This window comes from Colossoma macropomum, unplaced genomic scaffold, assembly GCF_904425465.1.
Source record: "Colossoma macropomum unplaced genomic scaffold, Colossoma_macropomum, whole genome shotgun sequence".
Classification (NCBI taxonomy): domain Eukaryota; kingdom Metazoa; phylum Chordata; class Actinopteri; order Characiformes; family Serrasalmidae; genus Colossoma; species Colossoma macropomum.
In genome coordinates, this window is record NW_023494791.1 from 8,929,430 (window position 1) to 8,952,573 (window position 23,144).

A 23,144-nucleotide genomic window follows, 5' to 3' on the forward strand; every position below is an offset into this window, starting at 1 on the left:
AATAGTTTCTTCTTTGGTGTTGTGAACATGCTATTTGATCATCAACATGCTGTAAGGGGAAACAAGTATTGAGACACTGTTACTTAACACTTCCAGTGAATATATCCTCTTCAGATTGATACACACGTCTTTTGACTTTGCAGTTATACATATGAGCAAGAAGTTTGTACTCATGTGCCCAAACATAGATAAATAACAAAACTGATACAGGGAAAATATTCAGACACTTTGTTGCAAAGCCTTGTTGGTAATTACAGCTTTGAGAGCTCTACAGTAAGAAGTAATTAGCTTTTTAGAGAATTGTGGGTCAGTTTTGACTCATTCTTCTTAGAAAACCATCTTCGGTTTCCCAAGGTTACGAGGGTCCCTCTGATGGACTCGCAATTTCAAAATCCTCTATTAATGTTCAGGGGGATTCAAGTCCGGAGATTGAATAGGCCATTCAAGCACCTTCACCTTCTTCAGTGTATGACATGCGCATCTGCGTAGTTCTTTTTGACTGCTATTGTAGCCATAGGAGTGAATCACACTGGAGAGGTTTACTGGTTTGAAGTGAGGGGGATGCTTATAGAGGCCACTGAGTCACACTGTGTTTTATTTCTGAGTTAATACAACATTAACAATTTGCCACAGAGACACGTTTGGACTGATAAACACCCCCTACCCCTCCCTCTCCCCCTCCTCCCTTCCACAGTAACATTTAGAGAGTATACAACTTAAATAAACCTAATTACATAAATAGTGTAATCATAATTAAATATATATACATATATGGGGCTGGAGCCTTGGGCGAAAGGCAGGAAACACCCTGGACGGGTCACCAGTCCATCACAGGGCAGACAGACAGACGTTTACATTCACACTAAGGGATAATTTAGCATGTCTGATTGGCCTGACTGCATGTCTTTGGACTGTGGGAGGAAATCCATGCAGATATGGGCAGAACATGCAAACTCCACACAGAAAGGACCCTGGCGGGGAATCGAACACATGCCCTTCTCGCTGTGAAGCGACAGCTATGGTGCCGCTATAAATACATAAAGTCGACAGGGGCCTAAAACAATACATCCTATTCCCCAAGTCACTAAAGTATAAAGAGAATACAGGATTTAGAAGAGAACCAAGACATATCAATGTTCTACCAGGGTTTGTTTTGACTCATAGAAACAAACATATAAACCAACAACTTTACCCTACTGTAAAATTAGCAGAGCTTAAAGCCTCCACATAGCTAAGACAAAATTGCCATATTGATGTAAACTAGCCACCAATGTGGCAAAACTTGTTGCTGTTTAAAATAAGATTTTGTGATACGACACCAAATAAAGCAAGGGAGGCTGACTTTTAAGACAGCACTCAGTTATTTCGGCTGTGTGTTTTAGGGTTGTTGTCTTGTTGAACCATCTCCATCTTCCATCTCTATCTTCCATCTTCTCCCCAAATTCAGTTTTTTGACAGGTAAGTTTAAGTTCTCCCCTCTATCTGTAGACACATCGCTCCATTCAAGTTTCCTTCAATGATGTGCAATGGCCCAAGACCTTTACAGAACAGCAGAGAGGGCTTCTCTGTAAACCCACCATGGTACTTCACTGTGGGTGTTCTTGGGGTCATACATGCATCCCTTCTTTCTCCAAACATGACGAGTTAAATAATTGCCAAAGTACTTTATTTTTGTTTCGTCTGACTCTTCCAGGAGAGTTCTGATTTGTCTAAATGCTTGTGTGCAAATCTCTGAGCTTATTGTGTAGCAGAGGAGTTCTGCGTGGGGTATAGGAACAGAGATGATTGCTGTGCAGTTCATTGTCTATTGTTCTCCGTGTTCTAACTGTTGTTCGGGCTGCTTTCAGGTCGTGTTGCGACTCTTTTCAACTGACTGCGGGCTTCTCTGCTACCTCCTGACGTAGGTAGACAACATTGTCATTTCGCTGTTCCACTGTATGTGTATGTGTATGAGTTAGGTGGTTAAAAGCTCCCCTGCTAACAGGATTATAGATAAAAGTTTGAGTGTTGTTCCTGCACTGTGCTTCGTGTGTTAGAACAGCTACAGCTTTGGCATTGTGAGCGCCGGATTTCACCACACACTGAAATCAACATACTGTTGGTTTTTATCTTCGTGCTTATTTGTCTTCGGAGTGTTACTCCTCCGAGGAGAGGTGTGTGTGTGTGTCTGTGCGTGCATTCTTCTGCTTTTTTCCTCCAAAATAATCTCATTTTATTGCTGGCTGGTTGTGCTCTAATCCCTGGAGTCTCTCACTCTCCTCTGTCTCTGGGCTGCTGGAGGATTTGATTTGATAAACCTGAGCAGTTTGCGTGTTTACCTCTCCCTACACACTCGCTACTTCAAAGCCCTGCGTACACAGCGCTGCGAACCAGACGTGTGTGTGTGTGTTGATTTGTCGTAAACTCACCAAGCAGAAGTGCGTGCTGATGGCCATGTAAGGTGTTAAGGCCATTAGCGCCGTGGAAAGGAAGCCGGCCGGCGCATTTGAGTCAGAAAGTAGAGGAGAGTGAGATTAATGGAAGTGATTTGTCAAAAGCCTGACCTTGTCCAGACTGACCGCTGCCTTTAACAAGACTGGAGAGAGAAAAGAGGGACGGGGGAAAAAAAGGAAACTATTATGGAGGCTGGAATATGAATTCACCTTCTCAATAGGCCTCAATACAAAGCAGGCTCTTAAATGAGCCTCGCCTCTTTATCAGCATCCGCAACTTATATCAGCAGATTTTGCCTTACAGTAGACATCTCAAGAATGCGGCTTGTCCGTAGACATTTAGCTTGAAAAGCGCTTTTTTTTTCCTCCTTTTTTTGCTCTTTATCTCCTTTTTTTGACCATTCTCTCCATCTGTAAGCAGCAGAGGTTTCTTTTCTCCCTCAGATGAGATCTTAATCAGGCTGCTGCACATCCGGAGGCTCTTTAAATAAGCCCTCTCTGGCTGGGGGATTATTAACTGGCCCATTGGGCTTCTATCTGTCCGCTGTCCGCTCACTCTCTCTCTCGCTTTTTCTCTCTCCTTTCCTTTTTCCTCGCAAATAGCAGAGCCCTGCAGAACTGTAACTAGAAAAGTAGATAGAAATTGCCTTCTTAAAGAGCAGATCACCATTATAGCCTGAAACTGTTCAAACTTAGAGGCAAGGAGAGCCTATCAGAGCTGTAGCCAGGGATTCATTTTAGCTGCACTAAATGTAGGCTAATTACCATGTGACCATAAATTGATAAACGCAACGCAATCATGCATTTTGGATGGATGCCAGGCAAGCAAGCAGGCTGTCGCAGAGCAGTCAGTGTTAGCATTTTGAATTATTTGAGACCTGGTCTACCGTCAGCTGTCCTCACCATATTAATAACATCACTATGGGGGAAAAAAGAAAGTGATTCTGTGATAGTTTAACGAAACATGATTTTTTACCTTTTCATGGGAATTATTATTATTATTGTGCTCACTGCCCCCTAGTGTGTGTGTTCACTAGTGTGCATGCATGTGGGTGTTTCATTGCACGGATGGGTTAAATGCAGAGGTTTAATTTTTTCCAAGTCATTCTGAGCCATTTCTTTTATTCCATTCATCATAAAATTTACACACAGTGTAAAGGGCAATAGGCACTTTCAAACTTTGTCAAAAACTGAAAAACGACCAGATATGAGGTTCTGACAGCAGCATAGTGTTTGATATGACAGATTCATTTGATGTCTGCCTAAAAAAGGGCTGGTGAAATATGCATGACTCGATATGATTATGGAAATCATTTCAGTGCAATCACTGATGTTATTGAACGTACATGCTGTGCTTCATTTACTTAATTTCCAGCCGAGTTATTCAGTCAGCAAAAAAGCAGAAATCATATTTAACAGAGAATTATGCAGAAGCCTCAACAACTAAATATAATATCACGTATTTTAGTATTTTGTATGTTCACACTTCACGCTTCCATTCTTTTCAGGAGACTTGCTTTCGGATGGGGATGTTTCTCCACACCTCCAAAGTTCAGTCTTGGAAGTTGGTTGCATTTTCTGCTTCTATTGATCCCAAATATTGATCCCACTACGCTGCTATCAGAACGTCGTATCTCCATTTTGGTGTTTTAGTTTTATTCAGTATTATCATTATATGCTGTTACCTGCGCCTCCTTGTACTTTACTGCGCTGCCTTTTTTATCTCAGGATAGATCTATTGCATATTTCCTGTATATTTTTAGTTGTATATATGCCTGTAGATAGGTTTTTTTTGTATATATTCTTGTTTTTATAGTATATGACCCTTATTATTATAACTGCTGTGTTGTGTGACACAGGCTGCTAAATTTCCTACGGGATCGATAAAGTCTCTATCTATCTAGCTATCTATCTATCTAGATATCTAGCTATCTTGCTATATATCTAGCTATATATCTAGCTAATCTATCCATCTATCTAATCTATCTATCCATCTATCTATCTAAATAATCCCAAACGCATTAAGTGATGTTGAGGTCCGGACTCTGGAGTGGTCAGTCCATTGTTGCTTTTTGTGCTCAGTGTGTGCTGTCACTGTCTTTATGGCCATGACTCACTCTTAGGATGTCCTAGGATGTTTCAGGAGGAGTTCAAGCACGAAATCTTCACCCCTGCTTCTTATATATTGCAGTGCTCTGTGTCTTTCCTACAAAACTAAATCCAGCAGTGTCATCATTAATATGGGTAATGTGCATGTAGAGGGGGGTGTTTGATCTAATGTCAGCAGCCTGAGGCGACTCTGCCATATGGTCTCCCGTGGCGCTTCCCTTTGGTATCGCAAATGAACAGCAGTTAAGGGCAGTGACCCTCCGTAACCAGATACACATCTGACCAGGTTAGCCTTTATCAATAGGTAAACACCTGCCGTGCTTATTGCAGCTGCTAAGCCGCCAAGCTGTTAGCGGCCCTTTTTTAGAGGCGTTTGAAGGGTAATTTTCCGTCCCATCAGGAGCAAGAGTGCGCAGCTGTCTTGTAAATGCTTCAGTCACACTTTTATAAAAAATTAATAAATAAAATGCGTTCGTCCGGAAAGCAGGAGTGTCATTTGGACAGGGTGTCCAGAAGGGGCTGGCTGCCTTGTTTTTAGATTAGCAAATGAAATATTTGGCCTGTGCTCCCAGCGTCTCGATCAGTGAATTAGCTCTCCATCCTGGCCTGATTTTTTAGAAAATCATTAAACAGGAGGCCGGGGAACGGTTTGATGGGGAGAACAAGGGCTGGAAGGCTGGCATGCCTTTCATTTCTTATTCATGCTCTTTATTGGAAATGTCAGGGGTGCTGCTTCTGATTTTCCCCCGAGATCCAGGCAGACTGGGGAGGGGGCTGGGGGTATTGATTGTCTACATAATTACGCATTCTTTAAGGACTTTTTGATTGGGCTTTCAAATGGTAATTCGGGCACATTGTCTTGGCAAAAACACACAGCGCAATCAGGCCTTGATTTGGGGGGATAATGTGACGGCAATGGAATGTGGCGGAGCTGAAATGGTGGGACTCTTCAAAATTCAGCCCCCTCCGAAACTGGAGCGAGGTAAAAGCAACAAAGGCTCGTCGGGGCTGTGGTGTCAGGTGCCGACCCCATTCTGTGAATGACCTTGGCCTGGTGTCAGCCCATCAAAGGTTATCAGGCAGTGGGTGGGTGATGACAGAGACTGGGTTATGAGCCCCTGACAGGGTGGCACAGCCTAGACGGCTCTGGTGCAAAACGGTAAAGACCACAGTGGGTTGCACTTTGGCAAACAGCTGTGTGTGTGTGTGTGTTTCTGAGTGTTGTACCTGGGTAAAGATCACAAGCCAGGCCTTCTGCACCTTTGAAACCTTAATGCTGAATTAGTAGTGAAGACGAAGATGAGTGGCCTTAAATTATATCATGGTGTAATAAAAATTTCAGATGGTTTTGGTACATATTCAATATTTATACACTGACCGGCCACTTTAAGTACATCTACCATTCTTATACACACTCCATTTTGTCAGGTCTTCTTGCACTTTGTAGTTCTACAATTACAGACTGTAGTTCATCTGTTTCTCTGCATACTTTGTTAGCCCCCTTTTACCCTTGTCCAAAGTGGGCCAATAATTTTAGCATTAACAAATAACGGAAGCTTATATCTGACCGATTAGCATCATAGGTGGCTTCCGTTACTAGTTATCTGCATTAGCCTCATAGCTTCAGGGCAAATTTAAAAGAAGTAGACTTGGGACACCAATCAACCACCACACAAATTAGATTTGTAACTTTAAGACCCCCATAGACCTGTTGAAGTCTACCATCAGTATCCCGTGGCCCTACCAAAGGTCAGCACATGAAGCCACTGTTCCTGTCCCCAAATGAAAGCCCCTCTCTTTGTGTGTGCCTGCTAGCCACCTCTGCTCATTCCCCCTCATCTATAGCCTATTAAGAGTGTGCCTCCTCTCGCTGACAGAGACTGCAGCGCTCATGACTAAGCTGTAATGAGGGATATCTAAGAGCAGGACGCGTGCAGAGAGAGGAAGTTTCGACATGGCCGCCATTCCAAGACCTGTGGGGTCAGTGTGGACTCTGCTCTGCTCTGACTTTCTCTGCTCTGATTAAATTGACTCATGGGTAGTGGGACTGACTCACGCCTTCCTATGCTTCAGCTTGTAAAATGATTGCAGTGTATTAAAGGAAAAGTTCAGCAAGAAGTCAGTTTTGTAGTGTCATCTTCTTGTGTGTTCACACTTTATACTTTTATTACAGCATCTATTCTTTTCAGGAAGCTTGCTTTCAGCTTTTTCGTAAAATGTGCAGGGATATTTTTCCATGCCTCTTGTAAACACCTTCAAAAGTTCAGTCTTAGAAGTTGGTTGCTCTTTCTGCTTTTCACGATCGAGACACATTCAGTGATGTTGAGGTCTGGACTCTGGGATGAATGGAGTTCATTGTTCGGATCTTCTCAGCCAGTTTGCTTTGGGGTCGTTATATTGCTGTCAAATTAGTTTCTTCCTAATCAAACTTTTTTTTCACATAGTATTGCATATTGTTTTAAAATTCAGAGGTGTGTCATATGACTTGGCTCAAGTCCAACACAAGTCACGAATTTGATGACTTTAGACTCGTGAAAATCAAGAAAGACTTGGGACTTTGACTTCAACACCAGTGACTCAGACTCTGACTCAGACTTAATTCAGAAAGACTCAAGACACAAAGTGGAAGAAATATGGAGAGAGGCTGACTGCAGATGGGACTCTCTACACAGTGGAGAGAATGTGAATTAATTTGTTTCCTGCCATAAATATAATTAATAATAACGTTGTCAAGTGTCTGTTACTGTACTTATGCTCGGTTAATTTTATTTCAGAAGACAAGGAAGCGTTATAGCTCAAGTTTGCCTCCGTAAGATGGAAAGTGTCAACACAATCAATGCACCCTCACTCAGCACTTAAGCTCCTGGCTTACTGGAGAAACTCATCTGGCGAACTGACCATTTTCCTCATGGTAGCAAAACAAAGTAAATAGCTCTCACTATTTGACAGATTTTAACAGCTTCTGCTGCTAAAACAAGCGCAACATTCACCATGAGGCTGGAGTGGACTTTTTACTCACCAGCTTCATATTGGAATTTGCCGTTTCACCTTCAATGGTGCAGCAGTTAGGCGCCAGAACGTAACTGCTGCACCATTTAAGGTGGAACAGAAAATTGAAACAAGAAGCTGGCAAAAAAGTACATTTCAGCTTCCTACTATATATATATACTATACCTACTATATACTATATATATATCATGGTTATCTATGGACCAATGGTTATCATGGTTATCTGTGGACCAAGGATCTTGTATTTTAGTTGGAAGAATAATAATAATGAAAGTTGAGTGTGAATGAAATGAAATATTGAGTGTGAAGACTTGAGACTTGCTTGTTACTTGCAACTTAGTGACTCGTTCCCACCTCTGTTAAAATGTATACCTTTCAGCATTCATGATTCTCTTGTGTCAAAAACACCTATTCCAGATATTGTTGTACACTCCCAGTCTGACACTGATACTCCACCATGCTTGACTGATGGTGGTGGACATGATTCTGTTTGCTTTGGCAGTGTGCTGCTTTCTGTTAGATCTCAAATTTAGACTCATCAGTGCTTACTGTACATCTCAGATGCATTAGAACATAAAAACTGTTCAAGTTTTATGTTTTCTTTTTTCTCAATAAGGGCTTCTTCTTCTTAACAGCTACACATCCTTTCTCATAGCGCTGAGTCGTTTTCTCTCAGTGGAAGGATGGATAGAAACACCTGTGGATGTTTTCAGATCTGAAGCAGCTTGATTTTCTCCTCTCTCTCAAAGATGAAGGCTTTAAGTTCTGTTTATCTTATGGGGATGGTTTTGGTGGTCTTGCATGGTTGTTAAGAGTCATATTTCCTCCCTTTGAGCTTCTGTTTTAGAAATTCATGACTTTTCCCTTCTTTTAGCTGTTAGATGCACATGAGAAAATATTTGCAGCTAAGATGTGCTAAGATAGTTGCTTGTATAAAAGTTAGGTAGTGCAAAATAAATGAGTTGTTTACGACATTGACTCAGAAAACGTATAATTAATGGCTGGTTTAACTGGAAATTTAATAAACAAAAGAATCTCTAACTTTTGCAGTACTGTACATCGCATAGCTACTGAATTTTGCCATTTACTGAATATTTGTTTCTATAATACTGTATAGTAGGGGTGCGGGAAAAAAATCGATTCTTAGATGCATCGCGATGCAGACGTGGACGATTTTGAATCGATTCATAAATGTCAAAAATCGATTTTCTAAATATTTAATTTATAACGTAATGTTGACGGAACGCAAAAGGCGGAACTTGGAAGTGGGTAAGTGCGGCGCCCGGACAGTCTGTGACGGCACATAAAAACACAACTGGATGAGCGAGAAATCCGACCGGCTCCCTCTGCATTAAAGCCGGGTTAGGTCAGGAGTCACAACACAAATGATAAGAAGAGCCATTTTGACCTTTCAACAAAAATCAAACCAGCTTGGGAGCCACAACATTTATGTCCAGTATGTGATAATGTGCTAGTTTAGGCTAAACAATATAAACGAAAACGCAGATCTACTTCGCTCTGCTTTAAGCTTTAACCATAGCCGCTTTTCTTCCATCTCCGCCAGAAAACTTTTCCTTAAAAGTTGATCAGTTTCTTGTAAAATGTCTCTCAGCTTTCGGCTGTTTTACGAGGCTGAAGTCGCTCCTCACTCGCCAGCTTCTTGCTGAACTTTCCCGTTCCACCTTAAATTCGGACTGAGGCGCTGAATGTAAAAGCGGCACCATTTAAGGTGGAACGGGAAAATTAGAGAAGCGACTTCATCTTCGCAGCTTTGCATCTTTTTGTTAGTGTTTGACAGCCTCTCGTTGCAGATTTACGTACCAGGAAACCAACTGCGCTGCTTATAAATGCGAATAAGTCCATTCGTCTCCAAATGTTCGTCTTTCTCTTTTGCTTTTTCGTTCGCTACTAGCTCGGCGAAACCTCGTTGCTAGGTGACCTGCAGTCTTTCGCCACCCCGCCCCAACCATCACGAAACCGAAACCGAAGTTATGAAATCCCTAAAGACTATATAAAGTGCTGCATGGTCATCTATTACCACTTATCTTATTTCACAGTAACAGCGCATTTAATCACAGATGAGTGGCAGCAGCGTCTCCAAACAAGAGCAGTGAATGAGAGCCTTCTAGTTCACTTGCCACATCACTTCCATTTGTTTTATTAATAAAAGATGTTGGACGTAAATGCATTATGGATCATTACAAATACTTTGTTTTAAAACTACCAAGTCCTCAGACAGTAAGAAAATAGAAATCCTGTATAGAAAAAAAAAGATGCATCGAGATGCATGGATAATCGTTTTATAATCGCATCGCAGCCCTCTGAATCATAATCGAATCGAATCAAATCGTGAGGTGCCTAGAGATTCCCACCCCTACTATACAGTGTGATAAACCACATAAGCAAGTCTATCAAACTAGCACTTTGCAATGTCTGTATATTTATCTACACAGATTGTTCCTTTATGAAGTGCTAATTTGGTTTGCGATACAAGCTTTTCCTCAATGTTATAAGACCATTAACTCTGCACCGAGCTGCAGCCCACCCCCCACGGGCTGGATTAGATTTAGGCATGCTGTAAACCTGCTGCTTTCATTTCCGAGCCCATTTCATGAACATTACTCAAACAGCTGGGCCATCCAGCAGGAGGCACTATACATCCAGCCTCCTCCCTGCTAGCAAAGCTGCGACTAGTAATTAAGCTAAAGAAGAAGCCAAATGAGCACAATCAAGCCCTGTTTATCATTATGTTCCTTTTCTCTCTCTGCGTGTGTGTGCGTACGTGTGCGTGTTTAATCTTCCTTTGTGTCTTTGATCTCTTCCTAGTGTTCAGTCTGTGGGGAACTTTTTCCTTCTGACTATGCAGGGATATTGCGTTACTTAGTGGGCTTCCACTAATGGCTTGTGTGCTCCGGTTGCTGGATCGGTAAAGGCAGCTGTGCTTGTAGTAAAGTTGGCTTTGCACAAAGAAACTTTCATATAATTTTAGTTTCTTGATTTTTTTTATTGTGTCCACAGTTTGTCCCTTTGTTACAGCTTCTATTCTTTTTGGGCAGACTTTGTTTTCAGTCTTTCAGTGAAATCTGCAGGGATATGTTTCTATACTTCTTGTAAACACTTCTAAAAGTTCAGTCTTAGAAGTTGGTTGCACTTTCTGCTTCTCATGTTAATATCAAATTTAAAATTAAGTTAAATTGTACAGTGTATAACCCTGATACACGGGACATGTATATCTGCAGCACTGAAACAATGGAAAGTGAAATGGGTGAAAAAGTTAAGGCCCCTTTTAATAATCCAGTCACTGGCAAGGCAAAGATTTACACTTTTCCTAAACCTGTTCGCTTTCCATAGTTACAGTATAATTGCCAGATTCTTCTCAGTGAATGTGGCTTCTGGGGACTTGATTCTTGAAGGGGAACATGAATTTGAGAGGGAACTGAATCTGATGCAAACCTCTTGTTGTATTGGTTTGCCCTCTTATGGACATAATGTGCAAAAATAGATATTTGAATGTTTCGAACCTGTATGTTTTTAGAGGGAATAATCGAATGTACATTTTCGGCCAGTTTTGACAGCCCTAATGCACATCAGAAAATTATCAACATTAACTGCAAAATCAGAACCCAAAGTATGCAATTCCATTACTCTCATACTGGCATAGTTTTCAACCATCTATATACTTCAGCAGCAAAATGGAGTTCCTGGAATTCAGTTATGGTTTTGGTGTGCTACCCCAAGATTTTCAGAGGCCCCATCTGGCCACCCCTATGAAAAATTTCTGGGGGCGCCACTGTGTGTGCAGGAGTTGTGCATAGACGTCTGGTTCCTATCGCTACCGCTGTGAACAATTCTGAGCTCAGCTGAGCTAGCCTTACTGCACACTCTGTGATCTCTTACAGTTCAGTTGGTGGAAGATTATTTTCTTATGAAGCTCCTAAACCTAAACTCCTAAGCCTGGAATACAATTCCCAAAACTGTCATAAAACAGTGTCTCAGGCATCAGGCAGCGTATTTATCACCATTTCATGTAATAATTTTCTGTGAGAGAGCTTTTATAGGTGGACATCTGGTTTTTATCACCACCGCTGGGAACAATTCTGACTCTGTAAGTTTCTTTAGAACAGCATTTTACACCAAACCACTCTGAATGTCTTTGTGTACATCTTAATGATTTCATTTTGTGGAAAATTTAAAAAATCTATAGAATTTCCCTTTAAGCAAGTCTATTTTATTATCTAATAACTCTACACAGTTTGCAAGTATATAATGATTTGGGCATGCAGTTGACTTGATGCTCACTGTTTTTGTATAAGCTACATTGCTTTGCTGTGTTAGCCTCGTAGCTCCCGCGCAGTAGTGGGATACTACAGTCTTGCCTGATTGGCTACATTTGGTGAATGTGGAAAATAATGTAAATCTGATTTAACATTTCCAAGCCTTACTGTAAGCAGGGAACAGTGCTAAACAGGTAGCAGCAAGGCAGCAGTTCTTTGTTGCAGTGCTGTCGTTTCCCGCCACAACTTGGCAGACGTTTTGTCTTAGCTTGGCCTGGCAGATGGCAGATCCTCTGGCGTGTCGAAGCGAAAATGATGAATCAACTGTCTTTTTCCGAACTTTTTTGACTCATCCCTCGGTTACGTCACGACAGCACTTTTCCCTCTCCCACCAGCCGTTCCCTGTGGCTGATCGTTTTCTGATCTATTACCTATATCACTGTAAATTACCTTGTTCTTCATCTGCAACTACACTCACGCTCTCAGCAGAGTCGTGAGGAAGCAGTCCCTAAAGCCTCGAGCTCTAAGGGTTTATTAGGTCGTTTTGTGTCCCATAAGCATGCAGCCGCAGTAGTGAGGGCAATCGATAAAGACATGGCTTGCAGTGTGCTTTAACAACTTTCATTAGAAGAGGCAATTGAGTGAGTTAATTCATTGAGTTGATTGCTTTCGCTGATCTTTACTCATGTAGTCTTAAGTGAAGCAGACTGCTCTTGGCAGGTAACTTCATGCTGTGTCTTCCTTTATCTGCTGTTATCATTGTATGTGTCTCACTACCTGTCTCTCTCTCTCTCTCTCTATATATATATATATATATATATATATATATATATATATATATATATACACCTTTCCAACATCACCTCTTAGTACAGGCCACGCTGCTGGATGCTATGGTAACATCCTGCTGCCCCTTCATGGTCTGTATCTTTAATTACTTTTAGACAAATGTAAGTCTTTTTTCTCTCCCATCCGTTTTAATATTTGCTGGCAGTGGCCGAGTCCCCAGGCGCGTCCGGCACCATTAGTGTGTGGTACTGCTATTTGCATAAGAAAAGTGAGGTGGCGTTTGCATTAGCAACCCTGGAGGGAGATTAGCAACATTTGCATTCCGCAGCCCACAGGCCGCAAGTCAGTGAGTGCTGGAGACTTCTCAGGTTGCTGTTCCCTGTAAACCCACATCTACATGTGCATGAAGTGAGTGGACATTGTTGTCAGAAATGATTTAAGGTGGTTACATTTATGTGATTAACATTGTCCACTCTGCAGTGGAGTGCAGATAGTCTGTGTTAGCCATGACATCAAAATCACCTCCTTGTATCTACACTCATTTTCCATTTTACCAGCTCCGCTCACCATACAGATACAGTTCTACAATTACAGACTGCAGTCCATCTGTTTCTCATACTTTGTTAGCCCCCTTTAACCCTGTTCTTCAATGGTCAGGACCCCCACAGGACCACCACAGAGCAAGTATTTTTGGGGTGGTGGGTCATTCTCAGCACTGCAGTGACACTGATATGTTGGTGGCGTCTTAGTATGTGTTGCGCTGGAATGAGTGGATCAGACACAGCAGTGCTGCTGGAGTTTTTAAACACCTCAGTGTCATTGCTGGACTGAGAATAGTCCACCAACCAAAAATATCCAGCCAAGGTTTAGTGGGTGTGTTTTGTAGGGGAACTACAAAACTGTACTGGACACAGCTCTCCAGGAAGAGAGTTGTGCACCCATGTTCTAAAAGTATTGGATGGAGCTCCATCATTCCAGAGAACGCAGTTCCTGCTCCACAGCGCGATGCTGGAGGGGCTTTATTTTTTGTATTACATTATCAATCCTCAAGGGAAATTTTTCATTTTGCTGCCTAACTATGCCCAGTCAGGGAGGAGCTCAGGATCACCAGCATCACAGCAGAATAGCGCCACCTAGGGCAGCGGGACTTAAGTGCCTTGCTTGAGAGCACAATGAAGAATACCAAGTCAGTCCTGGGATTTGAATCCGCAACCTTCTAGCTGCTGGCTCACTTCTACATCTTTACACTTTACAAGCCAACACTTGGCACTTGCCCTGGTGACTTTAGGCTCATGTGCAGCTGCTCCAGAGTGTCTCATTCTATTAGCAATGCAGAGGTCTGGCTTACAAGACTATTGGCTATTCAGTGTAGACATTTTAGAAGTTGGAAAAGGTTGTTAAATGTGGGGGATGTCAGTTGCAGGAAAAAAGAGTAACTACTGCACCATTTAAAGAAGAACAGAAAAATTTGAACAAGAAGCTGATGTGAAAGAAGCCGATTTCGGCTTCGTTGAGAGTTGAAAGGCATGAAAAGGGATGAGGAGGTTGCTTTGTTTCTGCTTGACAGGTGGGTAACATTAACTTATTTTTGCTGTTTCACAGAGCCAATAGGTCAGTATTGTTTTGTTTTGTTTGCTGAAGTTTGTGATAGCTAATCCTGACTGGTTAGGACTGGTTGCTGTGTTGTTGTTTGCTCTAGTGTTAGTCATGGTCTGTACAATGTTTGTGAAGGGTTTTATGAGCATGAAGATCTAAAAAAAGCTTCTGCTAGCCCAGTGTTGTTCGTCTTGGCCATGAATTCGGCTGGAGTAGCTTCTGAAGGAGCAATGAAGGGAGGGGAGTATGTTTTTTGCTGTTGAGGTAAAATATCCACAGTCGTTCACCTTTAATTATTCAGAAATTTGTGTTGGAACAATAAACCAATCAAACTACATTGGATTTGTTTTGCAAGAAGTACTGAGGACAGCCACATTCTCTTTCTCTTTCCTCTTCCCTTTCATCCATTTGCTTTTTGTCAATGTGTGCCATTTTCCATGTAGAATGACCCACACTGTAATATCCCCCCAGAGTGCTTATTTCCAGTTCTCATACATACGTATGAAGAAGCTGTGCATGTGCACACTATCATATGCAGATTAGAGCGGTCATTAGTCTCCTGAGGGGTAATTGGTGTGTGTCGTTCCTGGTAGAAGCCTTTGGTCCAAAGGAGCACATCATTACAGCATGGCTTGTTAAAGAAGAGCAGTGGGCCGCCACCACTTTGAGGTCACACGTGCACACACACTCACACTCCTGCACACATTCATCTCCAGCCATTTGCCATGCATAATACTCAGAAGGTTTGAAGGGGTGGTCTCTTTGTTGGGCTGTAGATTTTGAGGGACCTCTCTGCTTTGCTCTCCCATTAAACCTCTCATCCTCTTCTTGTGGAAATGCACCGAGCCTCAAATGAAGCTCCTCTCCTCTCGAGGGTGACCCTGAGGTGCTCTCAGTGAATACGCCCCAGTGCGAGGAGTGCCGGGCTGAGTTTTTCATTAGTGTGCATGCGTGTCTTGCGATATATCCTAGTTCACGCTGCATGTCAAAAGCTTGGGGACACCTTGCTTTTTTATTTTTTCCTTACTGTTACTTTGCAATGGACACATTAATGTACAAATCTGAAAGGCTTTTTTCCATATATATATGTTCTCTGAGTTTTCCTGAGCACAGATTTGAAAAAAAAATTGCATCCATCAAAGCATGTGGTTTAAAAGTGATTTTAGCACTTAATTTATCATATTATATCCAGTCTTTTGGTCACATGGAATTTTTAACAAAACAAAACAAACAAGAAAAATATAATTTGATTGTGAATAAATTCCAAAATGTACGTATGCGCAAAAATGGTAACTGTGGGATATTCATCCAAGCACACTCTCAGAAAAAAAGGTACTAAACTGTCACTGGGGCAGGAACCCTCTTTTCACTGGGGTGGTTCCCTCAAGGGTACATCTCAGTACCTTTAGTCAGGGAGCATAATTGTACCATAATCCATTGAAATTAGTATTATTATTCTGTTTTAAAACGTTAGATTATGAAAAAACACAAATATATATATATTATATATATATATATATATAATATATATATATATATATATATACTTTTCACCTGGAAAAACTTATTTAAGGTACACAATTGAACCTTAAAACCACTGTTATACCATCGAGGATACATTTTCATTGTTTGTATCTTGATGAACAAAAAATGTACCTGCACAGAACCTTTATTTCTAACAGTGTCGCTTTGCAATGATTATTTATATTTTATTTTTTCCATATGATACTGTTTTGTCTCAATTTAATAGATTTTTCAATACAGCAAAAATAAAGAATGACACAAAATATGCTTTATATTTATATTGCCATATTTAAAACAAAGGTGTATTTTGTAGTATCCAATCCAATGCTGTAGCCACACGCTAATATGCTAGTCACGATACAGGGCAGTTGTTGGACATACATTAAAGGGACCATATCAAGTGAAATAGACTTTTCCTCACTTTTTTGAGATAAAAGTGGTTGATGTAGCATGTAAACACTGTTGAATAGGTTCACTCCCCAGTCCATACAAATCATGTATGAAAACAAAGCTGAAAAAACAGCCTGTTTAGAATTTATTGTTTTCACAGTGTCACAAAATCATATGTGTTTACAAATATCTACCTATTCTGCCTTCAGCAGTTTAGCTCCGCCCATTCACACTGAAGTTATAAGGAGTGTTTCATCCCAGACTGCTTTTTGAAAGAAGCACAGTACTGGACAGCCATGTTTTTGGTAGATAAAACCACACAAATTAAATAAGTGGATGTCAAGGATAAACGGCAAGAACAGTGTAGCATATGGGCCCTTTTAGTAAGAAAAATACCTGTGTGTAACTGCATTGCTATTATTAAAGCGAAAGCCATATGAAGCTCTTGACATTTACAGAAATTATGAAATTGCCCAGTTAAAATGTCTCTTTCAGAGCTGAATTGGACTCAGCTGAACTAGCCAAACTCAACGGTTGTTACGTGTCGTTATACAGTAAATGTATAAATCCTCACTGCCTGCTGGACATTTAGGGAAGTTTTGCTTTGTTATGAAGTTTTGCAGTAAGAGAAATGCAGCACTTTGTCTGAAACGGCTCTTCGTTTATTTAATTTCCAGGCCAAACTGTAGATACTAATTTTTCAAGAGATATTTCTGAGCATATTAGATATAATATAATCGACCTACATAAGAAAGGAAAAAGTCAAGTGAAAATGGGACCACAAACAACTGGTCAAGACCTAGTGGACCAATAAAACTGTCCCTGTCAGATAAACAGCACTTAAAGCTTTCATCTTTGAGAGAGAGGAGAAAATCAAGCTGCTTCAGATCTGAAAACATCCACAGGTGTTTCTGTCCATCCTTCCACTGTGAGAAGACGACTCAGCACTATGGGTCTGAAAGGATGTGTAGCTGTAAAGAAGCCTCACTGAGAAAGGGAAACTTCTAAGAATGAACTTTGGGACAAATTTCCTTACAGATTTCTTTAAAAGCCAAAAGCAGGTTTTTTGAAGGGGATAGAAGCTGTAATAAGACACACTACATACTGAAAAAATATTATAATTAATGGTTCTGTATTTTTGATGCTGAAAACCGAATAACTTTTTATTGCATGGGAATTTTTTGATGGGAATTGCATAAATAATAGTAACCTGCTCTGGGGGGGGTCCTGTGGGGGTCCTGACCTTTGAAGAACAGGGTGAAAGGAGACTAACAAAGTATGCAGAGAAACAGGTGGACTACAGTCTGTAATTGTAGAACTACAAATTGCACCTATATGCAGGGCCGGATTGGGACTTGTTTTCAGATTGGGAGTTATGATCCCGACCAGCCCACCTAAAACTCTTAACTATATTTTTCCTTCTACACACAGCATTGCCTTTTTCAACATAACTTGTTCTAAGATCTGTGCATTTTCATATTCTCTTCTTATTCTTATCTCTTATTTATTGTTTATATGCTATACTGAGATAAGCAAGGTGGCTAGATAACAATAAAATGAAAACTGATAAAAGTTTTTGTCTTAAATTGATAGTCATGACAGGCAATATGCCACAATCAATGCTAATGTTAGCTAAGTAACTTTAATTAACCGTTTCTCACTGCCCACATGCTCAGATATCTCCTCATCCTCCTTAACTAGCTTTTTCATAACTAGGTGTTCCACCCCTTCCACCTCTTGCATCTTCACATAATTCACCTATGAAAATTTCTCAGCAAAAGTGGTTTGATCCCTGAAAGGTTTGAGTGCTGATTTCACGACAAGGAGATAAAATGAATGATATGACATTATTGTCAAAGTAGCACTGTCACAAATACAAATACATGTTTATTCAAGCTGTTATTTTCCTCAAAATAAACCTTGGTTAGTCTTTAACCTTGTGTGGTGTTCAGGTCTGTGGGACCCATTTTCAATGTTTACCAAAAGAAAAAATTATGCAATTTATTGTTATTCCAACCTCAGATTCCTTGGCCTCATTTTCTGTGAAGAACATATAAAATAACACATTTTCAATTACTTCAATTACTTTTTACACCCCCTACACATTTATATTATATATGTGGTGTTGGGGTGAACCCACGGGGAGTAAAAGTGTGGAGGTGCTGTGTCCCTCACTCTGTTCTCCTCCTACACGGCCTGCTGTTAGTGTGTCTGTGTGTGTATGTGTTTGTAAATGTTAGTGTGTGTGAGGGTGGACAACATGGACAGGCTGCTGACTGGCTACAGCTGCTAAAGGAGAACCCTGTGCTGGCCACCTGTGATATTTTAAACATCTGGTATTTTTACATAAATTGTTATGGCTGTATTGATTTTAAAAAACAATGCAGTGGGTCCACCAGACCACTGAGTAACAAACACATGAACTCCACACAAGGTTAAAATGTTAAGTTATTGCAAACCAACAAAAGAAAATATTTTATCCCTCATATCTCCAAAAAGAAGGAAAAACATTAAACTTTTATTCTAATTTAATAGTAAGTAAAGTAGGGCAGCAGCTGTTTTTTTAAACTGACTGAAGTAATGCTGCATTTAGTGGAATGACACTGGTCAAGTTTCCAGTAGACTTTTCATATTTTTCACCGTAGTTTGACCTCTCTCTCTCTCTCTCTCTCTCTCTCTCTCTCTCTCTCTCACTCTGTCTCTCTCACTCTCTAGCTGGATGTCCTGAGTCTCTCATTAAAGAGGTGCATCATTTCCGGGTCCTGGGTGAAGAGCAGGTGGGTCTGAGCTCTGAGTGCGTATATGCTTGCAGACCTCCGCTGTCTCACAGAGAGCTCAGGGGAAATCTAGGTTCATCCTTATTGTCAGCTTGTCCCATCCAGCGGCGTCCTAATTGGTTCATCTGCTGTTCCTCTGTGTCGCTCAATAAGCCCTCTCCAAGCAGACTTCTCCTTCACCACTCCACTGCATCCCTCCATCACTATCCCTCACCACCCTCTCTCTCTTCTCTCTCTCTCTCTCTCTTTTTCTCTCCTCAGAGGGATTTTTCTCATCCTCGTCTTTCTCCTAAAGCCTTCGCTGGAAACTTTTTCTTTGTCTTTGAAGTTTTCACAGTGATTTCAGCTTCACACAAAGTGTTTGCACAGCGAGCGGTTACAGGCCCGTCAAGGAGGATTCTACTGTTGTGGCTTTAGATTATCATGCTGCAGCAAATATCCAGATCTGTCTCTTTAGTGATGTTTCACTCTCTCTCTCTCTGTCTCTCTCTCTCTCTCTCTGTCTTAGTATGAGCGGTATCAGCGTTACGCTGCTGAAGAGTGTTTGCTGCAGATGGGGGGAGTTCTGTGTCCTGCTCCGGGCTGTGGGGCCGGTCTGTTGCCTGAGGAGAACCGCAGGAGGATTCAGTGTGAGCTGGGTGATGGACTGGGCTGTGGGGTGAGTTACACACACTCCTGGCCTCATGTCTCATAGCAGGACTGGTCATTTGTCAGAATGAGGGCTGATCTGCAGTCAGTTTTTGCCTTTGATAATGCACATGCTGTGGGTGGTAAGCAGCAACAAATACACAGTGTTGTTTAATGGAGCAGGACAGCAGGTGCACAGGCAGTTGTCAGTGTTGGCTGTGCCATGGACCACTACTGGAGGGAAGAACCCCCTATTTCTGCTAATATATACAGTTGATATATACAGATGCTCACCAGAAGCCAGTTTAATGTTTTTTTCGACCAAAGAGTCACCAACAAAGTTCATTTTGGACCAAAATCTCAGAATGTGACTGCTACTGCAGCATGCATCTAAAAAAGCCACCAATAGTAGTGCAGCATGTGATGTTGCAATAATAGAAACACAGCATATAATGATGTAGTAATAGGAGCACAGCACATGATGATGTAATAATAGGAACACAGCATGTAATAGGATTGGAATACAGCACATGATGACGCACCAATAGGAGTAGAGAATATGATGATGTAATAATAGGAGTATCACATAAAAATGTAATGATAGGAGTAAAGCATATGATGCTTTGATGGGAGTACAGCTTAATAAGATGATGTAATAGTAAGAGTACAGCATATGATGATGCACCATTAGGAGCACAGCATATAATGACGCATTACAAGAACAACATATGAGATGAGTTAATGGGAGCACAGCATATCACTGCTGTCAGAACAAAACCTTGTATCTCCAAAGTGGTAACTTTACAGGAGAAGGAAAAAACATTATACTTTTTTTTCATGTAATTTTTGACCACTTGCTTTGGTCCACTCATCATGAAATTTTTACATGGTGTAAAGGGACATTTTGACATGCATAAAAAATGAAAAACAACAAAAATGGACATACAAGGTTTTGATTTAACACTGACAATATGATGGTGTAATAATAAGAGTACAGCATTTGATAATGGGGTATAACATATGATGATATATTAATAGAAGTACAGCACCTGATGATGCACCAATGTGAGTATATCATATGATGATGCACCAATAGGAGTACAGCACATGATGATGTAATAATAGGGGTACAGCACTCGATGATGTAATAATAGGAGTACAGCACTACGATAATGCATTAATAGGAGTACAGCACATGATGATACATTAATAGGGAGTACAGCACATGATGATGTAATAATAGGAGTACAGCATATGATGATGCATTAATAGGAATACGGCATATGATGATGCATTAATAGGAGTACAGCATATGATGATACATTAATAGGAGTACAGCATATGATGATGTAATAATAGGAGTACAGCATATGATGTATGGGCATTAATAGGATTCGGCATATGATGTTATGCTTAATAGAGTACAGCATATGAATCATACATTAATAGGAGTTAGTGTCAGCACATGATGATGCGTTATTAGGAATACAGCATATGATGATGCATTAATAAAAGTACAGCACATGATGATGCATTCATAGGAGTACAGCACATGATGATGCATTAATAGAAAGTACAGCACATGATGATGCATTCATAGGAATACAGCACATGATGATACATTAACAAGAGTACAGCATATGATGATGCATTAATAGGAGTACAGCATATGATGATGTATCAATAAGAGCACAGCAGTATGGTGATGCACAGCTTTCGCCACCTGCAAAGTGCTTTGCAGTCACAATGGTGAAATTGAAAGAGCACTCATAACACCACTGTTTTGCAGCTGGCTTAAGGCATACAGTATGTAAGTGCCAGTGAAGCTCGTCTCTTTGTGCTCTGAAAGCCATTCTGAACCCTCTGCTTCAGAATCTTGACGTATTGCCTTTGACCCCCAATTTGGCCGCTGTTAACCCAGCTATCAATCTGATTGCTAACAACATCTGTTTAACAATCCCACTCGTAACCCTGATGATGCCTTCCACTTTAAGATGGCCTTTCTGTCCTGGATGCCCGTGCCCATCACCCGTGCCCTCCGCTGTTCGTTTATCTGGCTCGTCCAATCACAGCACGATTAAGACGTAATTGCTGCCACTATTTGCATGATGTTTTCTAATTAGCCAGCCGATTAAAGATTAGGGTTCAGTTTGGCAGCCATTAGTGCTGACTGATTGCATGTTTGCAAACACAAACATCATCACTGCAGCGACGGAGATGGGAGGGTGCTGGAGAAACTCATCTCTCCTCTCCTTTCTTAGTCAAAGACAACAGTAGGCTCAGTGGCCTGTGTGAGGGTTTAGAAGCTCAGCTCCAACTCTGTTAATCTGATTTTCAGGCCTTTATCAGTGCGAGGCAGGGAAAGGTAGAGTTTACCTCAGCGCTTTACCGTAGTCCGTATACCGTATTTGATTTGTACGTTCTTTGTGTGTGAGAGAGATAAAGACCAAAGGTAAGAGTGTGTGCTGATGGCCAGGTGAGGTCATGTAAGGAAGCTACAACATTTCAGCATAGCTCCTCATACACACAGTGTAGAAACCCACACTGGGCTTACTCAAATAAGTTCATTTGTAGTTTTGTTTTGGAGATAAATGTATACACATGATTCAGCTTCACAATGCAGAGCCCTGTTGGTGACTCATATCAATAAAAATAATGCATGGCCACAACTTAGTAAGGCGTGAGAACAAGATCATGCCTTATTAAGTCATGGCCATGCATTAGGATCTCGTTCCCACGCCTTAGTAAGTTGTGGCCACGCATTAGGATCGCATTCCCATGTGTTTCGGTAGTGACAGTTTACACACTGATTTTTTTAGACTTTGGGACACATCTTCTTCTAATCAATGGGATCTAACTGCTCACCGTGTGGCCATGAGGGACAGGGAAGCAGTCTCACTTCCTGCTCTAAAATGCAGGGGCGTGGCTAAAATAAGTCTCTGCCTACAGACTAAAACTGTTGTTGTTTCAGTAATGACATGAAAGTGTGTTTTTTAAATGAAGTGTTTTTTTTATTATTTAAAAATTAAACTCATGAATCTAAATAGTTCAATTTCACTTTAAAATAAACTTTTTAAAAAACAGACACCTCCAAACAGAAAGTACCCTATAAATGATGATTTTGTACGTACTCAGCGTATTACTATCTGTATTAATGCCTTGGGTTTAAATAGATCATAGCATAATCCTTGTAAATATCTAAGATCTGAATACTTTTAATTTATACTAATTTTTTACGTAGTTCTTTTTTTACTGTAGGACTTTTGAACAGTTTGATCTAATTTGGTAGAATGGTCCACACGTAAAACTAAACATACCTGTTCCAAGCATGTCTTGTTGGATCAACTACATTTAGAGTGAGAGGGAAATTATGCAAATTAGATTTTTTACCAAACTGTCACTAAGCACTGACAACCTCTGGAACACACACTCTTCTGGGGCAAATAACAGTCTGGACTCTAGAGTCATTGACTCTATCTGTGCACACATATGTCTGTGTTAATGTTCATATGAGTTAGAGAGCCCTGTTGTCTCGTGGACAGACGCAGTGTTGGCTGTGTGGTTCTGTAGGGAGAGTCAGTGTGTGTGTGTATGTGTGTGTGTGTGTGTGTATGTGG

At 40.9% G+C, this 23,144-nt stretch overlaps 1 protein-coding gene across 1 annotated transcript in view; it reads left to right on the forward strand.

The window, feature by feature from the left end:
- Window positions 1–23,144, forward strand: part of prkn (parkin RBR E3 ubiquitin protein ligase) — a 139,873-nt gene that overhangs the window by 106,910 nt on the left and 9,819 nt on the right. The window contains exons 8-9 of the mRNA XM_036573785.1: window positions 18,839–18,900; window positions 19,409–19,558. Of these exons, the coding sequence (XP_036429678.1) occupies window positions 18,839–18,900; window positions 19,409–19,558 (212 nt within the window). The remainder of the gene's footprint in view (window positions 1–18,838; window positions 18,901–19,408; window positions 19,559–23,144) is intronic.